General features: G+C 39.5%; 1 protein-coding gene across 1 annotated transcript in view; it reads left to right on the top strand.

Moving 5' to 3' along the window:
* Nucleotides 1-22371, top strand: part of ambra1b (autophagy/beclin-1 regulator 1b) — a 55026-nt gene that overhangs the window by 8867 nt on the left and 23788 nt on the right. Inside the window, exons 2-12 of the mRNA XM_023284648.3 lie at nt 1022-1227; nt 4906-4964; nt 8857-9040; nt 10343-10515; nt 10725-10791; nt 11275-12800; nt 13609-13695; nt 16904-17089; nt 18097-18177; nt 18267-18367; nt 20798-20908. Coding sequence (XP_023140416.2) covers nt 1096-1227; nt 4906-4964; nt 8857-9040; nt 10343-10515; nt 10725-10791; nt 11275-12800; nt 13609-13695; nt 16904-17089; nt 18097-18177; nt 18267-18367; nt 20798-20908 — 2707 coding nt within the window. The 5' untranslated portion in view covers nt 1022-1095. The remainder of the gene's footprint in view (nt 1-1021; nt 1228-4905; nt 4965-8856; nt 9041-10342; nt 10516-10724; nt 10792-11274; nt 12801-13608; nt 13696-16903; nt 17090-18096; nt 18178-18266; nt 18368-20797; nt 20909-22371) is intronic.

Raw genomic sequence — 22371 nt, 5'->3', positions numbered from 1 at the left:
GACTTATCCAGCAGAAATGATACAACGAACAACTGATTAAATTGTGGGGGTGTTTCTGAGTCCCATCAATTCCTGCCGCCCGCTACATATTTAGGTCACATGATTTGGTATCCATACATGACGCACACATGCAGAACACACGCCTGTGCTCAGTGCAAGGTCATTTTGTTTGTCAGTACATCTATATTAAATGGCCACATTATATAGTGCTGTGATTTCTGCCACAACTTTTTTCAAGATTGCAGCCGTCAGAAATGATGCGACTGAGCAGCCTTGGTGGAGTACTGCGCTCTCTGAGTGCTTTTCTTGTTTTTAATGCATTAAAGAGGTCGTCATATTTCTAGGAAATGCATTGAATTGATTTTAATATCTTCAAATTACTTTGTGTGTTATCTAGGAAAATTGGATTGGATGGGGACTGAACATTGGCAGACACTAAATATTTAATGACTTGTATTGAGGACAAAAAATTAGGAATTGACTACGAGTGAGTTTCAGTTTTCTCAAATGGAGGTTTCAGAACTTATTTTGCACTGATCAGAAAGTGAAACAGTTTTTTCTTTATATTTTTATATCTTAAAGCTTGTTTCTTGCTGCATCATTTGCTCGATGCAAATATGTCTCTCTTTCTGTTCAGTCTCTGCATGTCTGAATATGACTGTAAGATGAATCTGCCACATCTGAATCACACAAAGTGCCACTTCAGGGTTCTGAAGCAGCATTGTTCCATTTCTGAAGCTGAGGTCTCTCAGAAGAATGATTGATGACCATTTCAAATGTTTTTATAATTAATTTCTTGGCTTTAATTTAAACTCGGAGCAGACATGAAGCTGCTCTTCTTCACCTCTCCCTCTTCAGATTAACCACATATTGCAGCATGTGTGATTAACGACATTTCTTTCGACTGCGTCTATTTTGGGCTAAGTTTGTGTTGTGGCCTCATGGAGCGGATTGCCCTGACGCTGAGGCCAACTTCCTCCGGTGTGCAGTCACACTGAACAACTGCTCTGCTGTCTTTCAGCCTAGACTCTGCATGGCGACGGACTGGCAGCAGTGGGAGTGAGCAGCCAATCAGCCAAGGCCACCGGTAGCAACATGGCGTCCCGTCAGAGGAACTCGGTCCGGATCTTGTCCAGCCGGGAGAGGGGCTCCCAGACGTTCGGATCTCAGAGGCTCCTGCAGCTGCTGGTGGAGGAGAAAGTCCGCTGGATGAAATGGCAGAGTCAGGTATGGGAATTCTACACAGCTCGAAAAGTCTCTGATGGTTTTCTTTAACCTGCATTTAGTCAATTCAGTTCAGTCGAGGTAAGCAAACATTTTTTCGAGGAAGGTGTGGCAGGTTGCAATGTGTGAAGGTTGAAAGAAAAATAATTTAAAGAGCACCTTGCAGGTTGGTTACCCCGGTGAATACGTGTAGAAACTAGATTTAAAAAAAATATGTCTATATGAGCACTACAGTAACATTTCGGGTCATTTTAGGTGTTTTATCCCAGCTTCATTTATTCCAGCTGTTAGAAAAGTTTGATCAACCAAAGATGGGTCCAATTTGAGAGTAAGAAATGTGAATCAAAACAGTATTTTGACACTGAAGAGTTTCAACATGTAAATTTGTACTTGCATGACAACCACAAGTTTAGAATTATGATCCTTTATCAGCCTTAACTGTTCAAATTCAAAAATATGAAGAATACAGTGGTCCCTCGTCTATCGCTGGGGTTAGGTTCCAGAACCCCCCGCGATAGGTGGTGACCTTATATTTGTTTTATTATTCATCTATTATATATTTTAAGGCTTTATAAACCCTCCTCACACTCTTAGAAACACTTCCTATGCTCTTAAGCACTTTATACACTCTTAAACCTACGTAATTTAACAAAATATAAAAATCTGCATGGGTACTCACCAGTGAATATACTACAACTTGAATGATGTCGATGAGATGAATGTACTGCCAAAAAGAGCATTAAAGAGCATTATAGCTCTTCTGAAAGCGCCACTTCATCAGGCACTTTATTGCAAAATCCCGCTGTATAGGGAAAAATCTGTGATACAAAATTAGTTGTATGGCGAGGGACAGCTGTATATGTAAAAATTCGACCTGAAAGTTACTCTTCAAGAAAGTTACAATGAGCTAAAAATGAAGATGCACTTAATAAATCATTTACCGTAGAGTTTACAGTCGTGTTCAGGATGCTAAGGTGTCTGTTCTGCAAACAGTATCAAGTGTCTGCAGCAGCAGTCAGACTGCAAAATGATGTCCTGTAACCTGCAATGCTGTTTTTAGGATGAATTCTGTTAAAGCATTTTGCAAAGTAAAGGCCTTTATAAATAAAACATACAGCTGGCTTAAGTGATGCGTAACGAGAAGTGGCCAGGTGAAGCAAAAAAGATTTATATTGAATCTGAAATTACTTTTCTAATCTGTTGTTATTGGCTTTGTGTGATTTCATACCTCCTGGAAGATCCCCAGGGCTGTTCTCCAGACCTCTGACCTGATATAAAATCCACTAATGGGCTTTAAATTAATTAAATTTTTATTGGTTTAGCTAATCACCAATTTACTGCTTCTTGTCCAGGTCCAAGTGTTGTTTATTGATTAGTTGACAGGGTCTTGGCTCAGATTTGGGCCTTTGGGGCAGAAAGAAAAGAAAAAAAAGCCTTAATTGTGGAACTATAGAGTGCAAACAAAATGAAGAGCACGACTCCTGAATGGTGCACCTAAAAACAACAGAAAACTGATGTGAGTCTGTGTTTTCTAATGTCACAGAAATCTCTGACACTTCAATACACAAAGATGTCTTTTATGCTTCAGTAAATAAAACTCCAATCAGCAAAACTGGTACTTCTTTGGTGCCGACAAAAATTCTTCTCTTTATTAGAAACCCTCATTAATGGAATTATTAGTAATTATTTATGTGAGGGCGAACATTTACTATTGTTATTGATTAACTGGTTGATTACTTTCTTGAATAACCATTTGAAAAGTGAGGTATTAGTGGAAAAATGCAGATTACGACTTGGCAAATGTCTGTTCAGCCTTGTTTATTAACTCCAGATAAACTTTATTGTTCTGCCACTGGAGAAAATGACACATTATGGCAGATAGATAAGGATGAAGCACACCATAAAACCATAAAGATAAAAATAATAAAGATATTTAAGGTTGTTTACAGCGTGTACAGCTTTCACACGTGTGATTATGGTGTCAAACCCAGCCACACTCTTGACCAACAGTCCATTACTTTGCTCCGAGTCCGTCCTCGCTGCTCCAACACTGCTCTGATTGTGTTTGTATCCCTGAAGTCTGGGTCAGACTCTATTCAAACGCTCCCCACTGAGGGCTTTTCAGAATAAACGTCGTCTCAGGAAGAAGCTGCCGGACAGAAATGAGACAAACGATCAGCTGCAACCCAGTTCTGTCTCTCTGACATTTGCTCCTTTTATTTTCATGTAATCAATGATAGGATTTTTCTTTAATAGATGGTTAGCTGCAGACATTTTTGTTGTGTTTTAGGCCCCGTTTACACAGCACTTCACCCGAAAACATGAACATATTTCCTTTGCCTTGTTGGGTTTACACGACAATTGAGTGAAAAAAAATCTGCGTTTTTGCTTTAACGTTGGAAGGAATGAAAACGTTGTAGTGTGCATGCCAGGCCAGTAGTTGGCGATGTGACTTTGTAGAGGAACAACCCACATGAGCACTACCCTCCACAGACCAGAAGAAGTACAGCCGACGTAGAGGTGGGCTGATTATCTGGCGTATATATGGAATGCGTCTTCGCTGATTGCAGTAATGGCGCAACAAATGCACACTTTGCTGAAGGAGATTCAATAAATTCAGTAGACTCAGGAGTACTAGCCCAACATAGTAATCCAAATTTATTGGACTACCAACTGAATTTATTGTCCGCCTGTTAAAACCCAACTGTCTAGGGTAACCCGATGGCAACAAAAGAAAGTAAAATCAACGCTGTGTTGCAGAGTGACAGGCTGGAATTTATTTTGAAAGGGGTATATTCACAATAAAATACAGAAAGTGAGGGAGTTAAATGCAGATGGGTGTGGCTGGAAAAAGAAGAATGAAACATACCCTAAAGCAAACTTCACTCAGAAGTTGATACTAACCTATTGAAAGAAAATAAAAGATAATTAATACAAGGGAAGCTCTTAACCAAAATACAGTGCAGTAGCACCCCTAACTGAACTAACAAAGAATTGTTAATATTTGTAACGCACCAAAGATCTGCTCACTAACTCTGAGTCCCCCCCCACACACAAGAAGCACAAAAACAGCAATGTTCATGAATCCCTAACTGGACAGCTCCATTTCTCCTATGAACTGCCGGCGAATGTTGCATGACCGAGCCTTTTGAAGTCTACCTGGCACCTGGATTGGTGGAGGTGGTTTTTTCCTGGATCAATCCGTCTTCAGCTCCTTGGCCACGGGTGGGGCAAAACCACAGAGGCGGGGGAAGACGAAGATGTACGACAGGCTCGCAGCAGTTCGCAATACAAATCACAACAGAGGAGGAGGAGCGCAGAGGGCCAGGGCCGTAACACCACCATTGTTCCTGTTGATGTCCGGTTCGCGCATGGCAACTGGAATAAAAGTGTAATGCACTAAGCGGAGTGTGACGTCGGCGTTCTCACACTAAAAACTCCGGCTACTCGTTCACACGGCGATGGCAGCTGTTGCGTTAGAGAAAAATATCACTCTGGAGGCCGTATTCAAAAGTTTCAGTTGTAGGTTGTCTAAAATGCCGTTTCTGTGTAAATGGGAGGCTGCAGCGAAACCTTTGCATTTCATCCTATAACTGTTGTCGTGTCAACGGGGTCTTTCTTTGAATGCAGCTTAGAATCCAGTGAACTGAGTGTAAATATGTCTGTTTGTGTGTCTGACAGAAAGTGGAGCTGCCGGATAGCCCTCGCTCAACGTTCCTGCTGGCGTTCAGCCCCGACAGGTGAGAAATCCAGCCACACTCACACCCTGTCCACATGTACATGTTGTGTCTGAACTATTGAATGAATATAAATTAGTTGATTTAAACTGTTGTCATGATGTTTTCTTTGTGCGACAGTTGTGTTTTTGATGGTATCTTGTGGTCATGCTCTATTAAATATTTTAAATCTGCTATGGAGTGAATACTAAACTAGATCAAAAATGAAATTAAATTATCTGTCAGAAGAATTGTAATTACATATTTTCACCAAATTGTTCAGCCCTAGACATAGATGTTATTTAACTCGCCCTGTTTTATCCACATGCGATAGTTTTAGTTCACTGAAAACTGAGCTTAAGAACTCGAGGTAAAAGCTGCTGGACTTCTCTTTTTTTGGCTCTTGAAGACATTTCACCTTCATTCAAGAGGCTTGTCTCGTCCAAAAAGAGGAACCAAAAGGAAAAGTCTGGTTGCTTTTTATTGAAACTCATGCGATTACTGCGACCTGCATGACTGAGAAGATTTACAAAAACACTGTAGTGTTTACAGGGTTTTGGCAGGAGAGCCATGACATCAAAATGTGCAGTGTTTCATTTATATTAGGAGATTTGGAAATAGCACCGACACTAACCTATTACTAGGATATCTTGACATAAATGTCCAGTTATTCTTCCACTATATTGAAGAACAGAAGCATCCGAATCAGTCCACATATGATTCCTTCCTTTCTCGTTGCTCCCCCGATATTGGCTTGTCTCCAGGCTACTGATTGGACAACATGGCTTTAGATGACGGTTAAACCACCGCCTGTTGGTTTGCGCTTCAGGTTTTTGCATTTTAATGTAAAAAGCCTATTTGAAGAACAAAGGAGGAAGAGCGCTGTTTTAAAAATTATAGCAGTGAATGTGTGAACGAGGCCTGGAAAGTAGAGAATATCTGAGCTTAAGGCAGCAGATGGTATATAAAGATGGATCCATGGCAGCTCTACGGGAGTGAAGGACGCTGCCAACCGGAGTCTGTGCACTAAGCTCAGAACACAAGCACTCTGTGGTGGAAGTTAATAGATTTTTAGCTTGCATCAGGGTCGCACCATTATTTTCATTATATTGAGAATATAATTGATCAGTTACGAAACATTTTTATTGTACTTTTTTATTAAAATAAACAGCTTTGTGCTACATTCCTGCTAATGTTCACGTCTTTCCATGAAATATTGACTTAAAATAGTCTTCACTTTATTTCAGAGCATGTGGTAGAGGCTAAATATGATTTCAATTCTACCAAAACTCCTGTTTTGTTTAAAATCTGCTTAAAGATAGACACCAGAATGACCTACATGAGGAAATAAGGCTCCTAGAATCATTGTCCTCTTTAAAATTACTTCTTAAAACCCATTTTTATACAGTTGCTTTAATGTGGTGTATCTTTTACTCAGTGCTGTGGCATTTTTGATGTTTTTATTATTTTATTTGTATCAATTTGCGTTTGTTCCTTTAATTTTTTATACCTAAATTCTGCATTTTGTGTCTTTTATCCTGTTTAACTTCAGTTTTTCACTTAATGCTTCTCTGATCATTTTTATGTTCTGTTTGTCCTTTCTGTTGTAGTATTTTCTTGCCAAGTATCCGTCTTTTTTGCCTGTCAAATTACTTTGTAAAGTCTGCTTTTAAACTGTGTTATCTAAATGCTGTTATTATTATTACTGCTGTATAGAATAGAATATCCTTTATTAGTCCCACAAGGGAAAATTTGCAACGTCACAGCAGCAAAGTGACAGAAAAAAATAAAACACAACTTTAAATTAAAAACATGAGCTATATACACTATATATACAACATAAATAAGAAAAACAGATGAACGCAAGGATACTAACAACACAACTTTAATAATATATACACAGGAGAAATGAATTTATGTTGTTATTCCATTAATATTATCACTGCAATCAGTAAACATTGGCAGTGCACAGAGAAGCTTCTAGTCTCCACTCAGCTGTGTCAAAAAATTAGTCTGAAAAGAGTGAAATAAGGCATTCTAATGTCAAATTTATCTGAAACTAGGGGATTTTGTCTCTGTGGCTTGTTTTAAACGTCATTACTGCAGTCAATCTTGTTTATTTATTTCTCAGAAGCCAAAATAGTAACCAAAAAGCACAAAAAACACCAGCCAGAATGGAGTCCCAGACTGCAAGAAAATTAATAATAATGATACTCACCAGATTTTCAACTTTTTTTTGAACTACTCGTCTGTTTTGTTGGGAAATCTTACAAATTCTGAGCCTAAATTTGTGATATTTCCTCAAAATCAATTTATTTCATTTCCATTTAAAAGTTAAATTAATTAAATTAATTAAACATCACAAAAATGAAGCAAATCTGAGCTTAAAATCGTGAAAATATTAAATGCGTATTGATTAAAAATTTGCCACAAACAAACCATTTTCACAAACCAGATGCTGTAAAAATAAAAAAATTCTGCATTTTTAAGCGCAAATGTGAAATTATGAGTGACTCAGCTGTGATCAACAACCAGGTGAGAAAAATTCTGGGATTTCTCGGTTGAACTGCAGGCAGTGTTTTCACTGAACCGAGAGACGAGTATAGAAACTAATTAAACTCCTGAATAAAATTAATAATCATGATACTCATCAGATTTTCAACTTTTTTTAAACTACTCGTCTGTTTTGTTGGGAAATTTTACAAATTCTGAGCTTAAGTTTGTGATATTTCCTCAAAATCAATTTATTTCTGTTTAAAAGTTCATAAATTAAACGTCACAAAAATGAAGAAAATTTGAGCATCAAAATCGTGAAAATATTAAATGTGTATTTATTACAAATTAGCTAAAAACAAACCGTTTTCACAAACCAGATGCTGTAAAAATAAGGGGGATTTCTCAGTTGAACTGCAGGCAGTGTTTTCACTGAACAGAGCAACGAGTCTTGAAACTAATTAAAGCTGTAAATATGTAATTTCTTTCTTTTTTTAAGTCTGTGAGCTCACTATTTGTTTTCCAGTGTAGATTCCAGACATTTTCCCATTTTTTGTTGAATAAGTATTTAAATCAATTAGATTTTTTTTCAGATTTCCATCTTTCTGACTGTGTCCAAGACATTTTTCTTCATGTTGTTTTCTTTTCCACTGTGCAGCCTTATTAGCTAGACAGCTAATGGGCAAATGACTGACAGAACAACATGGCAGCACACATTTCTCTTATTTTATGGCTTCATTTCTGTACAAACTGGTGATGTTGGGCATCTTTAAATGCAGTCTGTGATCCAGACAGAGAAGCTAAAAGCTCATTTTGGTAGTTTTGTCAGTGAGATGTGCAGAGAGGCTGTGTGTTTGCACAGAGCTGGAAGAAAACCACATCTGTTGTTATTTATAACAAGTTATTTATAGCATCAGGTCTGTTTACTGCCACCGCTTCCTCGTTTTGGAGAGAGAACCTGATTTGTTTCTTTATCAGCCCTGGGCAGGATCCAAATTATGTGATTCTCAGTCAGCATCCTGCTGGAGGGAACTGATGATGATGTTTAAAGTTTCTGTCCATCTGTTCATCCTTTTTGGAATCAAGCGAGGCATTTAGTTTCAGAGAATCTGGACCTGAGATCTGAGTTTTGTGTCTTGGAATTATCCCCAAAGCTCTCTATAAAAAAGCAGCACAAGTTTGTTTTTTTTTTTTTTAATAGCCACAATTTAAAAGCAAAAGCTATTATAAAATTTTCCACCATCACCTGTGACTTACTGGAAAGCCGGATTCATTAGAACTACCTGGATGTCTATTAATGTTCCTTTTTACTTTTATTAATTGTGCTGCTTTGTCTGTTCTGTATCAAAAACTAAATAATAAAAGGGATAGAGAGTGATTTATGAAATTGTTTTAACGGTGGAACTCTTTCGGCTTCTTGTAGGACCCTCATGGCTTCCACACACGTCAACCACAACATTTACATAACGGAGGTGAAGACTGGAAAGTGCCTACATTCCCTCGTGGGCCACCGTAGAACCCCCTGGTGTGTGACCTTTCACCCCACGATTCCCGGCCTGGTGGCCTCCGGGTGCCTTGATGGCGAAGTCCGCATCTGGGACCTGCATGTAAGTATCACGACCTCCAGATAATAGTAATAAGTTTTCAGGAAAATGTCTGTAAAATCTCGAGAAAATGCCTCTAAAATATGACTGACATGTGCCTGACATGTTTGGCAAATACTCGTGGAATTTTTACAGAAATATTCATAAAATGTCTTCAAATACGAATAAAGTGTCTGAAAATGTTACTCAAATGTCTGAAAATTCTTCGTAAAATGTAAAAAAAAATAAAAAATTAAAAAATATCTAGAAAACATTCATAAAATGTCTGACAAATATTACTGAAGAGTCTGGAAAATTTGGATAAAAATATTCATAATGCCTGACAAGCATTAATGTGGGAAAAATATAATTTAAATGTCTGAAAAATCGTTTTTGTTTTTTAATGAAAAATACTATTTAACTGCTTGGAAAATATGAAGGAAATGTCTGGAAAAATGTTGATACAAATATCAGAAAAATACTTATTTAATCTCTGGAAAAAAAATGTACAATGGGTGAAAAACATTCAGAAAATGTGTGGAAAATTTTTCATGAAAGGGATGAAAAATGTTAATAAAAATGTCACCTAAATATTTCATAAAATGTTTGAAAAAATTGTGAGCAAGAAAATAAGATGAATTAAGTGTCAGAAAAACTTTGAAGTTGAGAAAATTTCAACTAGAAGCTCTGAAAAAATATAAATAAAATGTCTGAAAAATATCAACAAAATAAATATTCCTAAAATGTACAAAAAAACTAAAGGCTAAAAAATGTTTCGGAAATATTCATTAAGTGTCTGACAGATATTTAAAATATATATTTTTAATGAAAAATCATAATGAAATACCTGGAAAAATATGAAAAATATTTATTTACTAAAAATAAAAATTGTAAATTGTCTGAAAAAATGTTGAAGTCGAGAAATTTTCAATTAGAAGCTCTGAAAAATCTAAATAAAACATCAGAAAAATATCAGAAAAATAATGCAATGTCTGAAACGTCTCAATAAAATGTCTGAAAAATCTTGATTTAAATTAAAAAATCGAAAGAAATACTCAAACTTGATCCAGATAACAAGGGTTCTGATTCACAACTCTGAGTTTAATGAGATTCAGGTATTGATCTGCTGAATAAACTGCTGCAGTGGGTTTTATTTTATTAAAAGTGCTGCAATAAGCTGGTCATTTCTGCATGAGCCTTCACTCCTTTAAACCTCAGAGACACAGCTCACTGGTAGTTAGTGATGCATCTTCACTTACAATCTTTGGAACAGAAATGTATGAATTAAAGTTTCACCATTAAGAGTATGGTGTCTTTTTCCTTCAGGGTGGAAGTGAGAGTTGGTTCACAGAAAGCAACGTTGCCATCGCTTCTCTGGCCTTCCACCCGACCGCTCAGCTCCTCCTCATCGCCACCAACAACGAGCTCCACTTCTGGGACTGGAGCCGACCGGAGCCCTTCGCCGTGGTCAAGACGGGCAGCGACACGGAGAGAGTCCGGTAGGTCCAACTGAGCCGCTCTCACAGGGTTCCCCTTTTTTGCACCCTTAAAGTACCGAACATTGTAGACTCTTTATATCCTCATAAAGCTGTTTCATGTAGCTGATAGTTGATGCTGCTGAGGTGAATGTAGAAAGTTTCCATTAAAACATCAAAAAAACACCTTGTGCTTTCTGTTTTTTATTCATTTGTTCCATTTTTCTTTTCAGGTTGGTGAGGTTTGACCCTCTGGGCCACAACCTGCTCACAGCGATCGTGAATCCGTCCAATCAGCAGGTGAGATCGTTGACCATGTTTAGTAGTGGACAAGTTTGCGATGTATCAGCGATGTTGACGGCAGCATTTAGTCCGTCCTGTTCTCATAAAGGCAAGATCTCCTGAGTGTCTGAAAGGAATTTCTTTAAATTTGGCACAAACGTTCACTTGTATTCAGCGATGAACTGATTAGATTTTGGTTGTCAAACATCACCGCAATCTCACAATTTCACACAAAAGTCTAACAGTGTAAAACGACAAAGTGATGGATTTTAATACGGTTTAGAAGAACGAGCTGCTTATGCGCTATTTTTGAGAAACTGGTAGCTGCAAACAAGTTGCTTTTGTTGTTCCAGCAAGCTCAGATTTTCTGCTAAAACACAAATCACAATACACTCGACAAACTTTGACCCATTGGCAGGTCCTTGTACATTAGTTCTTGGGAAAGTTGAGTGTCTTTAGTTAGTCTGAGCTGACCCCCAGCCTGCCTCTGCTGTCTTTCAGAGCGAGGAGGACTCGGAGGTTCCGATGGACAGTGTGGAGATGCCTCACTTCCGTCAGCGCTCCTTCCTGCCCTCCCAGCCGGTTCGTCGTACACCCATCCTACACAACTTCCTCCACATCTTGTCGTCTCGCTCGCCGGGCGCTCAGGCGGGAGGTGAGCAGCCGCGGCCTCTCGGGGAAAATGGAAGCAATATTGGAGAGTCTCCCAGCATCCCTCTGGCCCAGTACCCCAGCTCTGAGCGCGGGCCTCCCTTCCCCGGCTGCATCCAGCACCTGGGCATGGTCTGCCTCTGCAGCCGCTGCTCCGTCAGTCGGAACCCCTCCCTGGCAGCCGACGGTTCCTCCGTGACTCCGTCTGATCCCCGGGTGTCGTCCGACGCTCCCCCGCCTCCTCCAGCCTCCACCTTCTCTTCGGCCCGTACGGAGCCCAGACAGCCGTCGGAGCGACCCTCGGCCTTTACCTCAGTCTACTACAGTGCTGGCACTTCTCTAAACCCCACCGCACCGAGCGGCCTCGAGCCGCTCTCCACCTCCAGGCCCGGACCTGACTGGACTCGCAACCTGCTGACCATGAGGGAGGGTGGGGTCGGTCCAGGCATGCTGCCTCCCAGAACCTCCTCCTCTTCCTCCATCAGCCTTCTTTCAGTGCTCCGTCAGCAAGACGGCTCCTCTCACTCCCCCGTCTACACCTCTGCCACTGAAGGCCGAGGTTTCCCCCAACAAGGAGAACCCGGGGCCCGGGACACCGCCGGCACCAGCAGTGGGCATCACCCGTTCTGGGACGGCTCTCGCAGCAACACGGCCTCCTTCCGCAACGTGCTGCAGTGCAACCTGAGCCGCTACTTCATGGAGTTCGACCGCATGCAGGACCTGGAGCCGCCGTTAGGGGGCGCCATGGACCAGAGCCACGAGCAGAGCCAAGAGCTGCTCAATAATAACATGGACCCAGACAGACCTGGACCTTCCTCATCTTCCTCCACCTCCTCCCCCACCATCATCCATTACCAGCCTCCTCTCCCGCCTCCCCCCTCCTCCCACAGCCTGGAGAACAATGTTCCTCCCCCGGCCTCCCGAGGCCATCTGAACCGCTGCCGGGCCTGCCACAACCTGCTGACCTTCAACCACGACTCTCAGCGCTGGGAGCGCACCAACCAGGCCTCCTCCACCTCCGCCTCCTCCCTGGAACCCTCCTCTTCCTCCTCCACCTTCCCTTCTTCTTCTTCTCCTTGGCAGCCTGAAGAAGGCAGGAGGACACTAGAAGCCCAAACCCAGGAGAGGAGGGCTCCTCCGGAGGGCAGCGAGCAGCCGCCTCCTCCTGGAGGTGGAGGAGCAGGACCAGTGGCCTTCCCCATCGCCCCGTCCTCCGGCCAGCCTGGAGAGCAGGCCGTGGGTTTGGTGTACAACCAGGACACAGCGCAGTGGGAGAGGGTGTACCGGCAGGCTGCTGCCGGCCGATCGGCAGAGCCACCGGAGGCCTTAAGCCAAGAAATGCCTGTTGACCCCCCAGACGAGGACTCCCTGAGGAGGTACAGTCTCTTCATAGTTCAGTTACAGCTGCAACTAACAATTATTGTTACTGTTGACGATTTTCTGTGTGAATTGAGTCGTCGTTTGGTCTGTGAAATGTCAGAAAATGTCTATCAGTGTTGTAGAAAGCTCAGGAAGACAAATGTCTCGTTTTGTCCACAACACAAAGATATTTAACTTACTGTCATAGAGAAGGTAAGAACCAGAATATATCCACATTAAAGAAGCCTTTAAAAAAATGAACTCAAATCGATAAGTAGTTGATTATTTTTAATACTTTGTTATTGCCTTTGTGGCCGTTTTGTGTCTCATCTCACGTCTTAGTAGTTTGTTTTGTTTTACATGGTTGCTGTCACGTCATCACTTGTGGCTGTTTAGTGTCCTTGTAGTTGTTTTGTGTTTCTTTCTGGCTGTTTTGCATCTTGTTTTTATGCCTTTGTAGTTGTTTTGTGTATCTTTGTGGTCATTTAGCTTCCCTTTATAGTTGTGTCTTTGTTTTCTTTCCTATTCCATTTTGCGTCATTCCTTCGTCTTTGCTGTCCTTCCAACTGAATAAAATTTAAAGGAAAGCTAAATAATACACCTTATTTTGAATATTCTCACAGTAATATATCAGTGAAGACTGCAGCGATTACATTAGACATTTGTATTTAGCTTTGGGTTAGCTTTGGGAAAGGACAGATGTCTGTCTTTCAGCTGTTAATGGCCTTTTTATGTCTCGGGTAAGTGAAAATTAACATTTTTCTGTCTGATTTTATTCAGTACCTGTGTCTGGTCGTAACATCGAACCTTCTTTCTTTCATACAGGCGACTGCTGGAATCATCTCTGTTATCGCTGTCTCGCTACGATATGTCAGGATCAAGAGACCACCCCATTTACCCCGACCCCGCCAGGTACGCTTCATTTACCCTGATGCAGGAGTCCAGGTTTACACTCTCAGTTAAGGATGATTTGTTGAAAACCTTTTACACCCTTTGAGCCCCGACAAGCAGCTTCTGGGCGTCACATTTTCCCTCACTGTGGTCTCATTTTTCATTCTCGAAACAAATCAGGAGTTAACTTTTCTCCAATTAGCTGTTACTAATACTGGACAAAAAATACATACTATTGATATTTTAAAAAATAATTTTCTCATCTCTGCTCTGTACATACACAACCTGCAGCTCAACTGAAAGCTGAAATGTTGTCATGTGACTGTTGGCTGCAGCTAAGTCACTCATGACTTCTCAGTTGTGGCCAAAAGCTCAGAATTTTTAGTTTTTTGACAGTTTTTGTGTCCCCCAGTGACCCTCTCTCCCCCTAACCCTCCACCATAGACACTGGATCAGTGCATTACATTAATGCACAGCTTTTTAAATATCCTTTGCACATCTCCAGTTGTTTGTAGTGTGTGTGCGTGCGTGTGTGTGTGTGTATATAATCTTGCACATTCTCGTGAGAATAATTTGCACATTTCTGCACACTGTTATTATCTCTAGGACTTTATTACTTTTATAATTCCTTAAATACTACACTTACTTTCTGTTGACGTGCACCACTTGCTTTTTAATGTTTTTGTCCTTCAAAAATATTCTACTTTTTACTGTAGCACTACATCAAATCAAACTGATTCTGCTATCTAGTGCAAATGATTTATTTTTTGTAAATTTATACACAATACAGCAGAAATCAGAAAAGCCTTTATTGCCAAGTACACACAAAGAAGTTGACTTGGTGTATAGATTTGCAGTACCTAGCAACAACAGAACTACATTGTAAAAAAAAAAAGATATCAGTTTGCTTAAACCAGGGTAATACATGTGATTTTGTTATCACAATTTTTAGTTTAGGTTTGTTTATTTTTTCCTGATGGCAACATCATCAGGACTGTACAGTTTCAGTCTCTTATATGTGGTGTCATTTTGGCATTTAATTTTGTATTCATTCATGTATGTACACTACCGTTCAAAAGTTGGGGTCACCCAGACAATTCCATGTTTTCCATGAAAACTCACACTTTTATTCATGTGCTAACATAACTGCACAAGGGTTTTCTAATCATCAATGAGTCTTTCAACACCATTAGCTAACACAATGTAGCATTAGAACACAGGAGTGATGGTTGCTGGAAATGTTCCTCTGTACCTCTATGGAGATATTCCATTAAAAATCAGCTGTTTCCAGCTACAATAGTCATTTACCACATTAACAATGTCTACACTGGATTTATCATTCATTTAATGTTATCTTCATGGAAAAAATAAGGACATTTCTAAGTGACCCCAGACTTTTGAACATCAGTCTATGTATGTATGTATTTAGCTTTTCTTTGCCTTTTAAACGCGCTTCATTTAATGCTCACATTTCTATTCATGTCATGTCTGCTTGAATTCAGTTTTACAATTTTTCTTAATCTGTCCTTCTAACACACAAATAAGCGATGTGTTGATTTAAAGCGTGGTTTAAAATGAACTGGACTAATGCAACAATCCTGAACTACATGCACTAACAAGACTGTTTGGAGTATTAAAAATACTGCAGGGATTCCTGAACAAACACTTATATAACCTGAACAGTTGTTCTGCACGGTGCTCCCAGTGTTTTTATTATGAATTTGACCTTTTGATTGTTTAGTTTAGCAAAGCTTCCTCTCTGACCTCTCTGCCTGGAGAAATGAATGAACAGATTCCACTAAGGGGATAAACGATGGACTTTGTGTGTCAGGGAAGAGTCACTATGGGGTCATTGGGCAGGTTTATCTTCCCTACTGAGCTTAAACAGGACTCTGGGGATTATACAGTTCTACAATTTCATTTAGATAAATGAAATTGTAGAATTGTACACAACGTACATGTGAGAGTAAATACAACACAATCTAGTCAGGAGAAAACAACCTGAATAAGAGCCATAAACCAAGTTAAAGTGTGATAATAGGACCTCGGTGCCTACAGGCAGTGCAGGATGGAATAGGAATTTAATTTACATTTTTTTTTCTTGTTTTTGCAATCTGTCAAGTGCAAAGGTGTTCAAATTAATAAAATTTGAACATGATTAGTCCCCATGTTTCACGACTTCTGTCTCCGCTTTTACACTCAGGTAGATTTTTGCATACTAAGAAAGTGACCCGAGGTTTTGGTGCAAAACAGTAAATGAAACATTTTAAAGGATAAAAAATGACAACAACAAAAAACAGACAAGTGTTGGAATCTCATTTCCACTTATGTCTATTTGTTATTTTTTATGAGCAACTTGTCCCCGTTTCTCAAACAGCTGCTGAACCTTAAAATGTTTTAAAATAATGACTAAATTATAACAATAATTTTATTTATATGGCACCCTTAAGGAAAGCATTCACAAGGTGCTTTGACAGTCAAAACATGCAAAGACAATCAAGCAAGACATAAGGAGACAGGGCACAGCAGTCAAATGAAATAAATAGTAAAAATGATAATGAGTTAAATAAATAATTAGATTATGTTGCATATCGAACAAAGGAACTAGGCCGTTTGTGTGTGTCCAGTGCCTTTTACTGTCATCTGTTTGTCTAAATCAGCAATTTCTACCTGCAGTTGTAATACTAAAGAGTCATAACATGATTAAAGGCGCTTTACTTGCACAACATTGCTTATTTTTTAAAAAACAATTTCCTTCCTTTGAACGCTGGATATGTAAACCTCTGTGAGCCTCTTAATGTTTTTGTAATTAAATACATTTTGGAAGAACAGTTTCCTGTAGTCGAAACCATAAAATTGTTCCCCTCATTTCCCTTCATCTGTCTACTGTTCATTCAATAGTAAAGACATTAAATACAACCGAAATCCCTTCAGTAAATAATACTGGCTTTGATTTTGGCTTTAGTTGATCTGAGTACAGTTTAAGAGGTGAGTTTATATGTAAATTAGGTTTTACCTTAATCTACTGATTGAAATATGCTGAAAACGCCTTCATTTCTGTTTCTCATCAGGAGAAACCACACAGGTGTCAGCACAGAGTGGTTTCAGACTGACGGCAGAATACAGCGTTAGTCACTGTGTTCGACAGCTTCTTCTGTCTCAGCTTTTACACTCAGAGTTTTAAAGTGTAAAAAATCTCGAGGGTACAGTTGTCCTCTTTGCCTCGCAGGCTTTCTCCAGCGGCGTACTACGCTCAGAGGATGATCCAGTACCTGTCCAGACGGGACAGCATCCGCCAGCGCTCGCTTCGGTACCAGCAGAACCGTCTCCGGGCCATGTCGTCATCATCGGACAGCCCGGCCAGCAACCCGTCCAGCACCATGGACAGCAGCGACGTGGACTTTGAGGAGCTGGAGTAAGTTTGTTCTCTTTATCACAAGAAAGGCAGGTTTGTTGGTGGACTGAAAACGTACCAACTTTTCAAAAATCATCAGCAATTTATCAATATTACTAGCCTAAATGAATTCTAAATCAACATAAAAAGCTAGTATTTGCAGCATATTAACTCGTGTACCTGGTTATTTTCTACAGCCTCTGAGTCAGTGAGCTGCACGTTTTCATAAGATTTCTGAAATAAAAACTATTGATGATTACAACACAGGCGAGTTAGCTGCTATTTTTAGACTGTCTGACATGTTGGTTGTTGAACTGCTGTTTACAAAGTTTACACTCCATTTTTTTGTCCGTCTGTTTGAACAAAATGCTGCCACGACTCCTTAGACATGGTGTCACTTAGTTTGAAGCGTTCATTAAATAAGTTAGCCCTAGCAGACAGCAAACTTAAACCAAATTGAAAACCTATTTGAGAGATTACTGCATCACCAACTAAATACATGTCGGTTCCCACGACAACGCGATGCATACAATGTTTGATACTGTAACTACGCAACTTCATTCAGTGGTTTTAGTAGCACACAGCTTAACAGGTTAGCAGATCAAGCATTTTCCCTCAGTTGAAAATCTGTACCGCTCATAAATAATAATCAGGGAATGCTTTGGTTAAAGGGAGACGCTTCTTTCAGCTGATTTAAATCTGAAACTCTGAACAAATCAGTATCAGTTACCATGGAGATCTAGCCAGGTTAAAAGAGAGCCGTGTTCTTGACACTGAAAACTCTGACTTTTGACTGAACGTACCTCTCTAACCCACTAATCTCGCTTCGTAGTTCAGCTCTCTGTCAAGTGAGTGAATCCTGAACCAAAAAACTGAAGGTGACTTCAGATTCTCCAGCTAATGAGAACGTATAAATCGATTGGTCCAGTCAGACGCTACAGACCTGGTTTCTGGGTTGGTGCTCATCAAGCTACATCATAGATTCATGTCAGAAGCATAGAGTAATCTCTACCATTTCCTTCTTCCAGTGATAACGGAGACAGAGCGAGGCACAGGACTCCACGAAACGCCCGGATGTCTGCACCCTCGCTGGGTCGCTTCGTCCCTCGGTGAGTCTAAACATCCTCGGTTGTGTGTGTTTTTATTGGAAGCTGTGAAGGATTTAAATTCAGAACTGATGCAACGTTTTTGCCTGCAGGCGTTTCCTCCTGCCCGAGTACCTGCCCTACGCTGGAATCTTCCACGAGCGAGGGCAGCCCGGCCTCGCCACACACTCCTCCGTCAACAGAGTGCTCGCTGGTAAACACACTCGCTGTCTGCACCATTTTAGGGTTTAAAATAACAACGCTAACAGCTGGAGGTTATACGCTGATGTTTACAGTCACCATCTAAACTGAACTAGATGAAGACAGAGAAATTCAGCTTCTGATGTGACACATACATCGATCAGGCTTTACATTATGACCACCTGCCTCATATTGTGTTGGTCCCCTTCTCCTGACCCGTCTAATGGACTCCACTAGACCCTGAAGGTGTTCTGTGGTATCTGGAACCAAGATGTTAGCAGCAGATCCTTTAAGTCCTGGAAGTTGTGAGGTGGAGCCTCCATGGATCAGACTTGTTTGTCCAGAACATCCCACAGATGCTCCATTGGACTGAGATCTGTGAATCTGGAGGCCAAGTCAACACCTCAAACTGGTTGTTGTGCTCCTTAAACCATTCCTGAACCATTTTTACTTTCTGCCACGGAGCATTATCCTGCTGAAAGAGGCCACAGCCATCAGGGAATATCATTTCCATGAAAGGGTCTACATGGTCTGCAGCAATGCTTAGATAGGTGTCAAAGTAACATCAACATGGATGGAGGACTCAAGGTTTCCCAGCAGAACATTGCCCAAAGCATCATGCTGCCTCCACTGGCTTGTGTCCTTCCCATAATGCATCCTGGTTCCATGTGTTCCCCCAGTAATCGGCTTCCCCGGCCATCCATGTGAATTTTGAGTCATTTTTGACAATTTTTTATGCGTTTTGGACAAGTTTTTAGTCATTTTGGACTAATTTTAGATAAACTTCGGTCATTTTGAATGAATTTCATCTAATTTTTGACACATTTTAGGGATTTTGGATAAGTTTTAGTCATTTGGGACATTTAGAAAAATATTTTTGACGAGATTTGTCATTTTAGACTAATTTTGAGTCATTTTGAGAACATTGTAGTGACTTTGTTTTGGATCCATTTGAATCATTTTGGACTTTTTTCTGTCATTTTGGATCAATTTTGGTTAAATTTGAATCATTTTGGACAGATTTCACCTCATTTTGTACATAATTTAGAAAAAATTTCGATAAGTTCTAGTCATTTTGGACTATTTTTGGGTAATTGTTGACCAGAAATATGTCATTGTGGACACATTTTGAGTCTCGTTTTGTGTATTTTCAGTGATGCAGCTGGAAGCAGAACAGTGTACACAAGAACGTTATTTTTGCGCCTTCTTTCTTCTATTTGCACGTTTTGAACTAATTTAGGGTCATTCTGGACATTTTTTTTAATGCATTTTGGACAAATTTTAGTCATTTGGCACAGATTTCACCTAATTTTGGACACATTCTGGCCAAATTTTCGGAATTTTAAAGAAGTTTTTGTCATTTTGAACTAGTTTTATTTATTTATTGACGAAATTTGGATAATTTTGGGCATCAGGCCATCTTCTTCCATTGCTCTGTGGTCCAGTTCTGATGCTCACGTTTCCATTGTTGGTCTTTTGGTCTGCAGCACTTTGTATTCTGACACCTTTCTATCAGAACCTGTATTAACTTCTTCAGCAGTCTGAGCAACAGCAGCTCATCTGTTGGATCACACCACATGGGTCACCCTTCCTCCCCACATACATCAGTGAGCCTCGGCCGTCCACACAGGTTCACCACTGTTCCTTCCTTGGACTCCTTCTGATAGATCCTGACCACTGCAGACCAGGAACATCCCACAGGAGCTGCAGTTTCTGAGCTGCTCTGACCCAGCCGTCTTCTCAAACTGGCTCAAATCCTTACACATTTTTCCTGCTTCTAGCTTCAACTTTGAGGACAAAATGTTCACTTGCTGCCTAATATATCCAACCCACTAACAGGAGTGATGATGAAGAGATAATCAGTGTTATTCACTTTACCTCTTAGTGGTCAGAATGTTCTGCCTGAGCGGTGTATGTTACAGCAAAACCAAAAACATCATCATCCCTGGCGGAAGTAGGCATACTACCACCACTACCACCAGTTCTACCGTTACAGCTGCTACAACTAAGTTAATTTCTACTACCACTACTACTACTAGTACTGCTATAATGGTAAAATAAAACAAAATTAAATCAATCATAAATAAGGGAAAAATATGCAAATGAACACAGAAGCACAGATGACATTTCTGACTTCTTTGTCCTTCTAGTGATGGTTGTACTTTTTCATAGAGATGCTGGACTTTATATTACAGGGAAAAATTAGTCCACTGTGAGACAAACAGGTGCTAAAAATGCAAAGAAATTACTTGGAGTTCAGAGGATTATCGTGTGTTTATTTCAGTTTTCTGGGGTTCTAATGTAGACGGAACATCTTAATACGACGTATAAGACGGTTTAAAGTAGTCATAGTCTCAGTTTGGAGGAAATCTTCAACATTGAGGTCCATCTGGCTGTAGTCAGTGTGAATATAACCCGTGTGTTTTCTGTCGTTTGTCCTCAGGAGCGTCCATCGGAGACGGTCAGTCTGCAGTCGCCAGCAACATCGCTAACACCACCTACCGTCTGCAGTGGTGGGACTTCACCAAGTTCGACCTGCCTGAGATCAGCAACGGTACGTTTGAAGCCTGCTGACGATTTTTAGCATTTATTTAAAAAGTCTGAAGCAAAGAAAGAATGATTCCTATTAAGAGAAGAGATAAGAGAACCCTTCATCAATCCCACAGTGGGGAAGTTTGTGTTATTCCAGCAGCACAATTGGTACAAAGATTTGGAAACATAGCACAAATTAACCAAAATAAACCAAGATACACAGAACTTAACAGATTTATTAGACCACCACCCAGTGTAAGGTGCCCTAAATGAACAGTATTGCTGATTATCACAATGGTGTTTTATGTTTCTGTAGTGGTTAATCCTCCAATATGTGCAGCTCTTTAATCAAAATTAGATCTTTAATGCTAAAATATAATTATTGTTGTTATCCACGCATTTTAAATTTACTGTTTTACAAAAAAATGGGGGAAAAAATAGTGAACCACATTATTAATTTTTGTTTGAGATGCCAAATTACAGTTATTTGCTTTCATTCCTAAACAAAAAAACAACTGTTTTAGTGGTTGTGTGTTATTCTTGATTAATTTCTGACTTCTCATATACAAAATACTAAGATTTTTGATTAATATATGTGAATAAGGACTATTTAGTTGTTCCAATAAATGACAGTTTTAAGTTTTTAGATTTCTAAAATATTTGTGTTTTGTCGTCTTTATGCTAGGTGGTCTATAATAATTTGTTGAGCGCTGTACATAGATACTAATTAGGGAAATAACATTAATGCACATGCCAGTGATATTGCACAGATTATTTCATGAATGAAAATATTGCCATAAATATTGCACAGATTATATGTAAGCAGAAAAATATGTTGTAGTGTATATATATATAAAAATATCCACTACCAGTCAAAAGTTTGGACACACCTTCCCATTCAATGGTGTTTATTTAATTATTTTATTCATTGTAGATTAATAGTGAAGACATCAAAACTATGAAAGAATACACGTGGAATTATGTTGTAAACAAAACAAATGTTAATCTTCAGTATTAATCTACAATGTAGAAAATAATACAAATAAATAAAAAGCATTGAATGAGAAAGTGTGTCCAAACTTTTGACTGATAGTGTAAATAGAAAATAATATTGCACATTGGGCTGTGAAAAGTCCAGAATATTCATCATATTCATGCAGGTTTTATCCTCTTATTTAGGATCAATTTTCATTGCCAAGTCGATTTTCTCATAGAAGGAATATGACTTTGTGTTTAGGTGTAAAACAGTAAAAAATTTAAAGAAGGATAAAATAAAAACAACAAAAAACAGACAAGTGCTGCAATGTATTACAATTATTTGATTTTATTTTCATTCATGTATATTTGTTTTTATTTACGAGCAACTTGTCCCTATTTTACAAACAGCTGCTGATCCTTAAAACGTTTTAGAATAATAACGCTATTTGTAATAATAACTTTATTTATATAGCACCTTTTAGAACAGTGTCTACAAGGTGCTTTGAC

This window comes from Amphiprion ocellaris, chromosome 3, assembly GCF_022539595.1.
Source record: "Amphiprion ocellaris isolate individual 3 ecotype Okinawa chromosome 3, ASM2253959v1, whole genome shotgun sequence".
Taxonomy (NCBI): Eukaryota; Metazoa; Chordata; class Actinopteri; family Pomacentridae; genus Amphiprion; species Amphiprion ocellaris.
The sequence above is the reverse complement of the archived record's forward strand: the minus strand, read 5'-3'. Positions and strand labels throughout refer to the sequence as shown.